Here is a 15,288-nt window from a genome sequence, read left to right as displayed (position 1 = left end):
TATATACACGGAGGAGAAAACACATTTGAATCTGTATGCCTCACTTCCTCTGAAGCTATTTTTTTTTTTTTTAGTGTTCCTCTTTCTTTCTTCTTTACGTTTATTTTCATTATTTTTCTTCTCCGTCTCTTCGTCTCTCCCTCCCTCCCTCCCTCCACCACACACACTCTTGCTCTCTATCCATTTCTCTCACCTCCTCAGCCTAGTTCTCTATTCATCTGTGGAAAGTAAGAGGGCGGTTCCCCGCTTTGTGTAGTGCTGCGGCTCCGCCTCGCCGGGGTCGAGATCGACGGCGACGACAAACGACGGCCGCTCGCGGGTGCCGGTGCGGATGGGATACATATAAAGCGGGCACTCGTAATTCCTCGTGGCCGCTGCCGTCCCCCCGGCGCCGCTCTTCGCCCCCCGCAGGCGCGGCTTGAAGTGGATGATGGGCATTGGGACGATGAGCTCCAGCGGGCGGGGCTCGCAGAGGGTGCGGGTCTCCGCGTTCCAGCCGGCCCCCTCGAGGAAGATGCCCCGCACGTACGCCCCCTTCTTGGCGCGGTGCACAATCGTCCGCTCCTCGCTGGGCAGCACGGTGAACTCCCACGTGTACTGATCAATGGAGATGTGATCGTGGCGGGCCTGCTGCTGCTGGAGACTCTTAAGGAAGCCGGTGGGGTATGTGAAGCCGGAGAGCCAGAATACATTAGGCACCCGCTGCCCCCACTGCTTCATCTGCTCCACACGCTCCACGAGATCCATCGACCAACTGGCCAAGGGTTTAATACTTGGATACGCACTCGTCCACGGGGGTGGAACGCGTCCGAGGAGAAGGGCGGTGAAAACACTCTCTAATTCATCACTCATCACCACCTCACCCTTTACCGCACGACGGAGTTCCTTCTTTTGGGCAATAATCTTACGGAGAAGTACATTATAACGTTGAATTTCTTGTAATAGACACGTATTAAGGGCATTATTGGTATCCTCCTTTACAGACTCATACACAGCATCATAGTCAATAAGGGCTGGAATAGCCGCCTTACTTGGTTCCTCAAGAGAGGCAAGAATTTCAAGACAACGTGATTCTTCAGATACCACTTTAGCAGAACTTGCACTTGAACCTCCACCACGTGCTAATGTAGTATTAACACTAATAAGATTCTCCAAAAGCATCGTAGATTCTGCCACACGACTTGAAATATCAGCATTTGCATGTTGACCAAAAGCCTCTGGTGGATCCGTAATAGGTAATTGCATACATTCATCCTTGTATGATTGTAATGTAGTAGTTTCAGCAGGAATATAATATTCTGCAGCTGCAGAAAGTGGATAACGTTCCTCTGTTATAATTTTTTCACACATAAATTGTTCAATATATGTCTTTAATACACGACGATCCCAATCATCTGTAACACGTCCACCATAGGAAGCTTCTGCAATTAGATAACGAATAGTAACAAAAGGAATATCTTCTACTCGATCTGTTGGCATTTTACCAATATATAATTTTATAATATTCTCAGATACTTCAAAATCAGAGGTGGTAAAATCGTAAACCACATTGTAACCGAGATTTCCAAACTTTCGTCTTTCCAATAATACAGAATGGAAAAAACAAAGTGCAAATAATAGACTACGGTAAAACTGTGGATTAGTACCAGCATGTTCCGTAAATTGTTCTTCAGAAAATTGATTATAAAGACGAAGCATATTTGATTTAATACCTGTAGGAGGTTCAGTAGTCATTTTAATGGCCTTTTGTAGAATTCCAATAGGAAACTGTGGTGTAGGAACAGAACTAAGCCATAAACGGAAATCAGCATGTGGTCGTTGTTCTGCTAAATCTTCAATAATCTTTTCCAACTCTACTAACCATGAGACCATAAGATGACAATTTGCCAAAAATACCCATCCACCTGTTTGAGCACATTCTTGAATCGCACGCTTTGCATTTTCTCCTTGACCTTGACCAAGTGCAAGAGTTTTAAGCTGTCGTCCTTCACGTTGTGCTAATGCCAACAATTGATTCGTTGGATCCACACCAGGTGAAAGAACAAAGACAAGTGGTATAACATTCGCACTCTCTTCATAGGTATCCTTTAAGTTAAATGGAGGTGGATCAACAAACTGGGCACCAAGTTGTTTTTCAATAAATTCATACACCATAAAAATAACACGATCTAAACGAAGACAACGTACAAATATCATACGTTGAATATAGTTATCCGCAGTACGAGTTTGCCATTCATCAGGTAATTCTGTGCTTTCTGGATTTTCTTGTAAAAACCAATTATGCCATGATTCTTGAGCCTGTTCAAAAGATGTTGCAACACCATGAAAATTAGTAAGTTTATCAAGTTCAAGAATATGACTCCATGCACGTTCTGATAACCATGAAGGGGCAGGATTAGGTAAACGTCCTTGTTTATCTAAAACTTGTCCTCCTCGCATAAGGAATACATATTCTTCCAAATTTACGTGACCCTCTGCCTGTAAAATACGCATTGTCATATGGAAAGCAAAAAGTAATTTGTGTTTTTCAAATAATCCACGACAAGTATTTGCATATACCGCACTAGTATGCCAATCATTTAATGTTTTTACTCGCTCCTCAAGTGAATGGGTAATAATTTTTTCCGCTGAACGTTTAATACTTCCTTGAAATAGAATAATATATGAATCCAGTGCGAATTGATACATAGCATCAATTGAACCCAAATCGGCTAATACAAAGAATAATATAGATGCTCGTCGGGCACACTCACGATATTGTTCACGTGCACTTTGAATCTTTTCAGATGTAATTTCAGCTTCTTTTAATTGTTGCTTAATATTAGTGGCAATAACTTTAGCAGACTGTAGGGTATCCACTAGTTTTTGATTTTCCAACAATGATACTTGTGAAGTAGATAAAAGATTTAATATTTCATCTTCTAAACGTTTCGTTTCCTTCTTTGCTGCTGCTGTATCAAGGATAAGTTGCTCATTCTCATGCTCTAACTCTGGTTTCTCCTTTTCTACAACAATTTTAAGTAATTGTTCCTCTAATCCCGTTTCTCGAACAGCAAAGTTAAGTAAACATACCCTTGTACACGTTTCTGGTGTATAATGTGGATTAGATAAACGAGTTGTAATATATAATTTAAAACTTTCATTATATTCCACATAATTATCTCCAATTTTCATCATGGATTTATTTCCTTTTCGAACAATAGCTTTAGAAATAACTGAATCAAGAAGTGGATCAATTTCTTCAAGTATATCCTGTAAAAGCAGAGGACAACCAAATTGTACAGCATATTCTATAGTTTTTTGAAAATCTGCCTGTTTTTGATCAATTACTTTTAAACCACTATCTTTTTCCATACGTTTAATCCATTTAATGGCTTGTAATTGTGGATCAATCATAAGTGGCCATCGTGTACCACGCATAACCACCGCAGCATTTTCTCTACTAAAGTCATCACCGGGAAGTCCCGCTTGTTGCCAATCACGTACTTCCGTTGGGTCCACAAGAAAATCGACAAAGTCAAAGTTTTTCGTCATGGGAATTTGTATACGTTTAATTTCTTTAATCCAACTAAGCCACAGTTTCTGACGGTAATCCGCCGTAAAAGCACCAGAGTAACAAAGAAAACCACATACTAGTAGTGTATCACCAATAAGATTTCCAAGTGCGGCTTCATAACGGGCAATAGACTCAATCCAACGATCACGTTCCCCTTCAAGACCATCTACAATAATACAAGCACGATTTAATTTCATTTGTGTTTCTTTTGTTTCTGCCATAAGACGTGTTTTTTCATCAATATTAGATTGTAAAGCCAATTCAAGTTGTTTTACCTCATCCATAATACGTTGAAGTTTTTCCTCCTTCTGTCTTAACATTTCTTCTTGTGCTCGAACCTTCTGTTGGGCATTTTCATTCTTTAAAATTTTAGGATGTACCTCTTTATAGATATTTCCATACTTATGAATAGCAATTACCCATTGACAGAGTCCACCTGCAGCTTTTGATACCGCACTTGCTGCCCCTGGTGTAAAATCAGGACGTTTCACATATTTTTCAATCTTATCTAATAATCGTTGATCTGTCATATCATTATTTTCATGATAATGTTTTAACATATCAATAAATTTAGGTTCACTTAATGATTTTTTTGCTTCATCCCAGTCAAGTTTTCTTCGTAAAGTTGTTTGTACAGCTTCCATAACGGTTCGTATCATAGCCGCAGGTGTTTTATAAGATTTGATTTCATTAATATCATTCTTATCAAGTTTATCAAGTGCCGCTTGTGCTTCAAGAAGTGTTGGCATAGCACGATCTAAATCGGCTTGTGCTTCTGCTTGATCTGCTAATGCCGAACGTTTGGAGTGCTCAATTTTAACCTTTTCAGCAGCGAGCATACTTTGTTGCTCTTCTGCATTTTGTTGTTGAAGTTGAATACTCTCTGTAGCACGATTAACTTCTTGTGTCTTTTCTTGTAATTTGGCATCTTGTACCTTAAGTTCTTCTGTCATTTTTCCAACGGCTAATTTTGTTTCTTCTAATTTTGCCATACCATTAGAAAGTTTATCACGCTGCTCAAGAATATCCTCACGCTTTTGAGAGAGCATTCTACGGAATCCACGAACCAAATCTAAATAAGATGATGGTGTAACATAATTATAACGATGAATTTGTTCTAACATTTCTGTAGAAGTGCTACTCGTAGTATCATGCATATGAACAAAAACATCTGCAATAGCCGCTAAATGTTCATCACTTTCATTATTCTCACGAGTCTCTTCAAGATATCGAAGACCCACTTCACGCAGAGCCTCATTTGGCCATTCCACAAACCAATCAATAGAGGTGCATGAGACTAATGCAGGGAATTGTCTTAAACGGGTACGAAAGAGTTTGTGTGCAGGAGACATAGCCACCACAAGATGTAAATTTACACGTGCACGATCAATAAAGAAGTTATACATTTCATCCGTTGTATCACGACACCCACTAGCTATAGCTTCCTTGTAAACAGAATCTCGTATATTTTGTAATTCATCCTTTGGGAATAAATTTGGAACTTCTCCTGTGGAGAGCATATTATTAAGATCTTCTAAGAAGGATGGTTGCATAATTTGATTATCAGAAAAGTAAAACACCTTTTGATGCATTTTTAAACCACATGCTTTATATAAAGCACGTAGATCATCATGAAATCTATCCGAGTCATACTTCTTATGAATCTCAATAGAAAAAATACCGTATCCTGCGAGATATGTGGCGAGTCGAGTAAGAGAGTATCGTCCACTACCGCCCAATCCTACTAAAAGTGCATTTCCGCGTGGTTGTCTAATAATACGATGAATACGACAAAGATGTTCAAGCGCGTCTGTGAAGAAAACGAGTTGCATTTGCCGTGCACCCGGTTCACCATTATACAGTTCGAGACCTTCTTCTACTTTTTCTCGCAGAGCCTCCATACTTGGGACGAGTCGGTATTTCGCCATCTCATCATATTCGCCATCCCAGAAGTCTACAAATAAGGGATTTTCATGTTCATTTACTGGCTGCGAGCGGGCCTCACGAGAGCGAGAACGCATAATATTACTCCACTTAGTTTGAAAGACATTCGCTAGTTTATCGTAGATAATATTGCGGAACCATTGTTTATCGTTAGCGTCATTCATGCGATCAGAGAAGACACGTAGGCATTCATGCGCCCAAAGGGCCACCATATGTTCTTTACACTGTAAAGCTTCCATATAACAACCATAAATGCCTTGAAATACTTTACTGAGATCACGCAAGTTAAATAGATAATGAGATTTACTTGGAATAGGAAGTAAGTCTCTAGAAACACGTTGATAGGTTTGTATAGTGGCTTTTACAAGAGCATCCACCATTTTGTGAAGTTCAGGATATTTTTCAAGACGATGTGAAAGAATGGCGGTGAAAATTTTCGTAATGACAGACTCTGAAGGGAAAGTAATATTGAATACATTTAACTTGTTCATTAAACGTGGTGTAATATCAGGTCTTCCATAGGTCATACAACAAAGCAGTTGCATATCATTTACTTGTCGACGTGATCGTGTATTACGATCATACCAGAAACCATTATCAATCCATTGACGCAGTAATTCCAATGGTGGTTGTGCTCCAAACTTTTCTTTAGCAGGCATATTAAGATCTTCTACAAGACAAATCATACGACGTCCACCTGGAGGACAACACACCTTTTTAGATTTATGCTCCATACGTCCTTCAATAATATCTTGTACATTTTTAGCTGTAGTTTGAGCTGAGAAATTTAACTGTGTGGTAACATAATTATCATTATTTAACGCACGCATCACCTGTCGTGCAATTAATGATTTCCCTGTCCCTGTATTTCCAACCAATACCAACTGTACCTGACTACGTACCAGTTCACCCACAATATACTGATAACGCACCGTATCCACCGTTGGTACAATCTGTCTATGATATGGTGTTCCAGGCGGTGGGGCAAATGGCTTTTGCAAATCCACGTGATCCTCCCAGTTCTTCCACTGCAGTGAGGCGAGATCTGGATAATATTCAAATATCGTCTCCGTAGAGGGAAAGGAGGAATCCAATTCACGGATAAACGCATCCAGTTTTTGACGAGACTCCACCGTTAGTGAACCACCCGCAGACCACATGAGACAGAAAGTGGCCATAATTCGCAATTGCGGTAAATAATTCTCACCGGCGTGTGAAGTGGCGTACACCGCACCGCCAGGCACACACGGCGCCGCATCGACATTAGCGAGTGCATCAAACATGCGAGTAAAGGAGCGAACCACACTTAACGGCGAAGTGGGAAATAGTTCCACACACTCCGCTTGACGATACTCCAACACACTTGTTAAAGTGGTTTTACAGAATTCTTCTAATTCTTGAATCGTATCATCTGGACGTGGGGAACCCATGGCGATTTCAAAGTTCCAGCGAGATTTTAACCAAGTTTTTAAAAATGGTTTCCAACCAAGATCGGCTACACTAAAGTATACCATACCACAACGTGAAACAGTAGCAGGTGAGGCTTGGGAAAGGTCTTGTACTTCAAATAACATACGAACAGTAGGATTTAGCGTAATACGCTCTCCAGAGTTTAGTGTTAACATTTTATTATCATCTAATACCGTATTCATAGACTCAATCCAAAGTGTATCGACAGGACCATCAAATAACATCCATTTATATGTTGTATCTGTAACATCACGACATATTTGTCGCATAATATCTGAGAGAATACCATCCTTCCATTCTCGTGTAGCTTGATTATAACTACCATAGAGTTCATCCATTGTAACTGATTTAGGGTTAAGTAAAGAAACACGTACGGGTTCATATAAACCAGGTTCACAATTTCGTTCCTTTAATCGACGTAATGCTCCACTTAAGTTACGCCATGTTACTGTTTTACCAGATCCTGTTTGACCAACCACCATAACACCATGACGTGTACGTAATGTATCCCATAATTGAAGTGATTTTGTGACAATATGTTCATTTACTTGAAGGCCTTCTTCTTTAAGTTCTTCTTCAGCCGCCGTTCGAAGATCACCAAGACCACTTTCCTCTGGTACGACACCAGGGAATAAATCACTTAACATACCAAGGAATAATGGAACATCTTCTTTTACAAATTTGGGTAAATTCATATCACTCATAGCTTTAAGACAAAGTTGAGATTCTGTTCCTGGGAAATCTTCACGTTTTAAATTTCCTGCTTGTACAAGTACTGCTTTAATATTACGAAGTGAAAAGTCATAATGATCTTGTTTAGAGAGTTGTTTCTCCATTAATTCATAAAGAATAGATACCTTCTTAGAGAGTACCTCAGATTCTTCAAATCCCTCAGAAAGTAGTGTAATCTCACAAATAAGGGCAAAGTCGGGTACCATCATAGATATAGGTCGTAATAGTGCTTTAAGATTATCTGGTAATTCTGAACGTCCAGCGTATCCAGGATTCATTGTAACAAAGAGACCACAATTCAAATTGAGTGGAATATCTGATCCTTCAAAGAGGAAACGATTTTTACGTTCTGAAACGGCAGTAAGAATGGATAAAATTTGTTGAGCCACAACAGATAACACTTCTACCTCAATACGGTTAAACTCATCAAAGCAAGACCATGATCCTGTTTGAGCAATACCACTTAACATACGACCTACCGATTTATAATCAAGTCCATCTGAACAGTTAAATACCATAACATATTTACCAATTCCTTTTCCAAGGTCTTTTACGGTTTCTGTCTTACCAGTTCCAGCAGGTCCTTGCGGAAGACCACCACGGTGTAGTTGTAGTGCAGTTGTAAGAGTCATATAAGCACGATCAGTTAATCCAGTTACAACGAGACGACCACTATTTCCTAAATATTCATAATCATATCGCACATTTGCAGAAGTTTGTCGAACAATACACACTTTAGGAGCATCTTGTGGACGTTCGGTGGTATCATCATCTTCCTTGTAAAAACGAAGTTGTCGTGACCACTCAAAATCATCTTCCTGATGTACGCGTGTGGCGAGTAATTGACGAAGAATATCACGAGAATGTACTTCAATAGTAATAAGTGCAACTAGTTTATTACGTTGCATACGGCTTTGAGGTTGACGAACTAATTGACAATACTTTTTAATAATACCTTTCCATCTTTTGTATACTTTATATAGTGGAGAAGCTTTACGACGTTGCAGACTAAGTCCACCAGCGTGTAATTCACCATATTCCATTATAGCAAGTTCCGTTAAAAATGTCCAATTAATACAAGCCGCCGTAATCAGTGATTGTCCTTCATTACGTTCTACCCATGCTTTGAGTTTATCACGAGAAATAGGTTTAGCAGAATCAAATACATTTTTCTGTAAATCATCTAAAGTGGCATTAATACGTTTTTGCATAGTCTCTCGCATTTTTACCTCAACTCGTCGTAGCCATGACTCAACGGGTAATCCCTCCACCTGAACGGCGGGAATAAATGGAACAGATTCTCCATCTGCGGAGGACATTCCTTCAGCGGTTATCTTTTGTCGTACGGTTTTAAGTGATAATTGATATAATCCTTCAAAACATTTACGTAAATGTGGTTGTACTTTCGTTGGTTCTTTAGTATGACCGAGAATTTCAAGTAAATCATCATTTGATAAAAAGTAAAATCGTGGGAATACACGACGACGATCTTCAAGAAAACCTTCAAGACTCTTTTGAATCATTTCAAGATCATTATTCATACCATTAAGTTGATCCATAAGACCATCTCTTCGTGTTCCACGTACAACATTAGGATCATTGATAAGTCGTGAAATAATAGAAAGCCATTGTGAATGTATACTATCAAATTTCTTTGACTCCGCTGCAAGTTTACGTTTAATATCTTCACTTCCAATAAATATATTCTCAAGATACATCCATTTTGTTTGTACAGTTAATAACGCTTCAATCGTATCGGTTGCCATAGATAATGTCTGTTCCCAGTTTACCACTTTTGAACGGAAACTATCTACAAAACGTGACATTTTCATCGTACTTAACATGGCAAGATGTTCTGCGAGAACGTTATTAATATCATCCACACTCGCAATCTTATGATAACCTTGATGAGGTTCAATAGTAAAAACTGCCTCTTCCCAGAAATCACGTATCTTTTCTAAATCCATTTCAATCTTCATTTCTTCACGGGCAGAAGTTGCCAAATTAGATACAAACTCCGCATGTGCTTCCACACGAGCTTTCATTAAATCATTTAAACAAAATTTCTCATCTTCAATATCAAAATTTGCATCCAATTGTACCTTAAGAAACTCCCAATGACGAGGACGAATAGCAGGCGTACGAAGATCATCCACTATTGGTAATAAACGTTTCATTAATTCTACTTCTTCTTTTAATTTTACCCATACATCTGTATGTTGGAGTTCTACACGTAAACGAAGAACATCTTTCCTAATACGTTCAGAGACATCTAACATCTCTTCACTATTAAGTTTCATAAAGTACATAGTACGCCACATACGACTTTGTGTACGCCATTCATCACATAAGTTCCAAATAGTACGTAAAACTTTAAGTTCTGTCTCAGCAGCTGTTAAATCATCCAATGGTGGTTTATCCAAGTGAAAGATATCAATACCTTGTTTAAGACTTATCTCTGTCTCTCGTAATTCCTGTGCCCGACGTTCAAGTACTCCAATTTGGGCAAAAGCATTTGCAGTAGAAAATGCATATGACCTTGGAGCCTCATCTTGCACTTTTTGCCGTAAAGCATATGAATTAGATACAAGCGAGCGTAAATCGGTTTCTAAATCATTTCGGAATTGTTCCTTATATTTTGCAAGCAATTGTCGTGCTTTCACAAGTTGATCAGAGTACTCTTCAAAGGCTACTGGTAATCCTTCACAACGACGAACATCTTCGGGATCAACATTACCGTAATTGTAAAGATCATTCGTAATAAGTTTAAAAGTATCGGCAATAGGACCAAATTTTGCAGAAATATCTGTAAGTCCTTCAAAAGCAGAAGCACATTTCTTAATTTGATCCCCAAGTTCATCCAGTGTTTGTGGTTCTTTAGTTAGAATTTGTAGTGTTGTGACAAAAGAGTTATAAATACGATCCATCTCTTCTTTAGCATCTGCATATAAAAGACTATGATAATGCTTAATCACCAATTGACATTGTACACGGAAAGTCTCTTTCATCTTTGTAAAGTCTAGTTGTAAGAAAAGAACATCTGAAAAGGTTTCTTGCTTATTTATTCCCTCACGTCTTTGGGCGACATGATCCATGTGAATACGGTAATCCTCAAGTCTCCATCCTTGTTTAATACGACGATCTTGTTTCTGTGTTGTCCATAAACTGTCTGTTGTACCAGATTGATGTAATTGCCATGTTTGACTTAACTTATCACGTACTTTCTCTTCCACGGCATCAAAGGAATCACGTATACGACGTAAACATTGAATAGCATCATGTTCACTTGTCATATACTCAAAGTATGATCCTCGTAGTGCGACACTGTCTTCATTAGGATTTACATAATCTAATTGAACACGTTTTAGTAATTCATTCTCTTCTGGTGTTTCTTTTGCCACAATTGCCTTTAAGGATTCCTCCAATCGTGGAATATGTTTAACAATACCAATAATATCTTTACAAATACCATTCACCTGATGCCCTAACTCTTTCACAGATGGGACGGATTCAATATGTGGTTTGGTATCTGTAGATACCGTAATTACGACATCTAATTTAAATACCTTCTCTTCCATACGATCTTCTGATGGTTCTAATGGAAGAGCCCGTTCTACGGTTTGTAGTGTACGTTTAACCATTGTACGTAAAGCCTCTTCTACCTTTAATTCAACCTTTGCCACATAGCGATGCCACTCCGATCGCACAGACTCATCATCAACGTAGTCATCACGGAAGTAATTTAGTAAATCATATAATTTTTGTACCAGACGATGATGAATGGTTTGTAGTTTTTCTAAAATCCCCTCACGATGCTGTTGTTGTTTCTCTACAAATCCTTCAATAGAGTAGACTTTCTTCTTTTCAAAGATAACCACCACCGTATCGGCTATAGCTTTACAGTGATGATCCACATATTCAATACCGTATTTAAACTCATCCACAATATTCTGCACACGTTCTGCCTGTTGACGACACTCCCGCACAAAATACTCCACAATTCCCTGCGAATTCCACCATAATCGTGTCATTCCTGGTAAATATTTACTTTCCAGAAAACTCAAACGTAATGCAAATAGGCGACATTCTTCTCTTGTTAAGGAAAGAATCACATTATTGTGTGCTCGAACAGCCAAGGCAACATTTTCACGGAAAATACGTAATCGTTCCTCTTTAGAAACAATATCCATAATATTAGATGGAATGGTTTCTCCAAGACTCTGCCAATAACGAGCCTCGGCAAATAATAAGAGTAAATCTTGTGAAAAATTCACATCAAATAAGGCAGGACCAGACTTTGCAGCACTTGGACGTTTTGTAATAAGAAAACGATCAAGATATTCACTTGGATTTGATGGGAGTCCTGCTTTCCAATCTGTGTATTGCTGCCGCATAGATTCTCGCAACGATCGTTCAAGGCGATCAAATAACATCATAATATCAGTTGACTCTGGTGAATCACGCAAGTAGTAACAATGTCTTAGGGCAGCGGAACTACTATCTAACATATACGCATTATTTTCTGCCCAAATCGCATGACCTGCAAAAGGTGGATGTAAATAAAAAACAGGAGGATCCTTGTTAAAGTAACGTTGTAACATTCCTTGTACCATGGCAACATTTTCTCCCAATAGACGAAAAACTCTGTCTTTGCAGCGATCCAATTGTAATAAAAGTTCCTCACTTTCTGCGATGAGGTAAAACGCCTCAATATATTCTGCTCCCATCTCTGTTGTATTAATACTATCAAAAGCGGCTGTAATAATTTGTTGCAGCAGCATAGAAAGGTTATCAATATCAACCTTTAATGCACGAAAATCATCCACCCAACGAGTTGATTTCACATCTAAAATATCATAATCAAGTTGACGAAGCATTTCCATTTTTCCTTTAAAAGCACGTTGAATATCTAATAACTGTGATTCAATTTCTGGTCCTTTGCTTCCACTGAATATTGGAAGTCGACCAGCGAAGAGTTCATTAACAGGTACAACCTTTAAATCCAAGTCATTTACTTGGATTGGTGTACCATAACTAGCTTCAGTCAAATTACGTCTATCACCCAAGAAACTACTATGAGAAGCACGTGTATGACGACCAGTAGTTCCACGTTCAGAACCATGTGACTCTTCTTGACGGAATCCTTTAAATCCAAATTGTAATTGAGCTTTGCAAATTTCATACAAATTCTGACAACGGTGACGTACAAAACCATCAATTTCATTTAAAAAAGATTCATCCACGTCAAGTTTTTCACCTTTTTCCATTTTAAATCGTTTGCGTGTGGCAATAAGCATCTTGTGACATTCTTTAATCCATGCCTCACCTGCTGCAACACTGTGCTGTAGTGCTACCATACTATCTGTAACATCTCCATTAAGAATAGCCGGTACATCAATCTTCTGACTACAACGGTAAATAATCTCATTAGATATCAATCTAAGAAGACGGAAAAAGCGTTCCTTTTTATAACTCTTAGAGTAAATAAGGATTAACTGCGCATGAATAAGTACATCAGGAATCAACGCTGGAATTTCTTTTGGTTCAGCCTTTGACAACTTTGTGCATGGTTCTACCAACGTGTTCAAAAATCGCAGATTATCAAATGCCTCTTCCGTTCCTTTTTCAATGTCTGCAATAAGATTTAAAAAGGGTTCCAAATAATAAAATGATTTGGCTTCCTTTAATACACCCACAATACCTGCAACATCCGCACGATTAAGTTGTGCACGAATATTCCCCAAATCTCTTGCTCGTGAACGCCAGTATGCGATTTCCTCCAATGGCCCCGCTGCATCTCCTGTGAGTCCCGCATCTTTATCTCCCACTACTTCTTTAATTTGTCGTGTCCAGTGAATAACGGCGGCCTCAAAGCGTTGTACGAGTTCTCTATCATGATGCGCTTCACCCATGGCCACACCGGCTGCGAGATCACTGGGCACATACAGCACTGTACGTCCTTTGAGGCGATTGACGTTTTCTGTCATGGACGCCATAAAGCGGTAGAGTGAGGAGCGGACATCCTTTTCAATACTGTCCGGCCAGCGATTGCTCAACAGGGTGGGTGTAATCACATAATGCAGTGTACGCAGAAAACTCTCGAGTAGATCTCCTCCACGACAAACCCCCCATGCAATGGAAGTATCAATATTCTCCGGCACAACTAACTTATCGGGATCTAGGCGGAGAAAGTACATGGAGTCCATAGACATTCCCTCCACCACTTCACGGTTGGAAATGACAGGCAGAGTATCCACAATACAAAGTTCCACCACCGCAACCGCATTCTTACCGTCTGGTGATAAGAACTCCATCTCATTAGACTCATCCTGCATGAATCCACGGTAATAACAGAAGAGAGCGTGCATTTCATCACCGCCAACGAGGAATTCACTTATAAGGCGTAAGTGTCTACCGCTGATATCGGCCTCATCGCACTGTAATTCCTCCTGCAGTCGACGGACCATCCACGCCGTACACTCCGGGTGACTCTCTGGGATCATGTTGTCATTGACCATGTCAAACTTCACATGACTTCCCATGGTTTTTTTCTTCTTCGCTTTTATTTCTTATCACTTCTCTCCAAAGTGAATTCCGTTGCGTTTTCTTTTCCTTTTTCTTTCTATTTCTTTCTTTCCTTTGTTTTCGGAGAGGACGTGGGGGAATCACTGCTGCTCCAGAAGTGTGGCCACACAGTGAGACAGACAGAGACACCAAAGAACAAGAAAAAAAAATCCTTGCAGAGTACACAATTTAGAAAAAGAAAAGAAGAATAAATAAATAAAATATAGAAAGAAAAGTCATAGAAATAAGTCCAAAGTGAAATTAGAGATACAAAAGAAAGAAAAAGAATCACAGTGAAAGGGACAGAAAACCAGAGATAGATGCCTTCCATAGGGTGATGGGGTTTATGGTAAAAAGAAGAAAACCCCCCAACACAGAGAAAATAAAATAAAATAACTAAAAAGCAAACAATGAAAAAAAGGAGTGAAAGTACCCCATGAAGGAGAGAGAAAGGAGAAAAAAAATGTCTCTCATAACAAATGTGCAAGGAAAGGGTTAAACTTTTGTCTCTATACGATGTTTTATTGCTCTTTTTATCGCTTCATGTTCTACTTAAACATCAAGATTGAAGGGTACTACAAAAAAAGAAAAAAAACAATCGCTTTTCAATTCCTTGGATAGGTCCTTCTCTCTTTTTCTTTCTCTCTCGCTACGGTTTCTTCTTACTATAAGAGAAATCTATTAATTTAGGAAGTTCCGCATATCCTAAATTCTATACTATTCCCGATCCCAAGATACGATATATATATATATATATTCTTTTTTACTTCTTCTTTTGACATCTATTTTTTTTTTTCCATCCCTCACTTCTTGATAGAGATTAACTCCACTAGGGGGCGTAAGGGCAAAAAGCAAGAATGATAGCATCAGTCAGGGAAGTTTAAAGAGTAACGGGAAACCCCCATACATACATATATACATACACTCTTAATCGAAGCATCAGAACTCTTCCAGGTATAAGTCTCTTTAATTTTGCTTCTTCTGTTTTATCGCACTACATTTCTTTCTTTACTTTTTTTTTC

General features: G+C 39.0%; 1 protein-coding gene across 1 annotated transcript; it reads right to left on the bottom strand.

Annotated features, from left to right (window-relative positions):
* Window positions 1-210: 210 nt before the first annotated feature.
* LSM04_006504 (Dynein heavy chain) lies at window positions 211-14,244 on the bottom strand (the record flags this gene model as incomplete). Its single annotated transcript, XM_067333538.1, has 1 exon — window positions 211-14,244. One exon carries the CDS (start codon window positions 14,242-14,244, stop codon window positions 211-213), a length of 14,034 nt encoding a protein of 4,677 aa, XP_067190520.1.
* Window positions 14,245-15,288: the final 1,044 nt, after the last annotated feature.

The sequence above is a fragment of the Trypanosoma melophagium genome, assembly GCF_022059095.1.
Source record: "Trypanosoma melophagium isolate St. Kilda chromosome Unknown ctg27segment0, whole genome shotgun sequence".
NCBI lineage: Eukaryota > Euglenozoa > Kinetoplastea > Trypanosomatida > Trypanosomatidae > Trypanosoma > Trypanosoma melophagium.
This window is presented reverse-complemented; position numbering and strand designations above follow the sequence as displayed.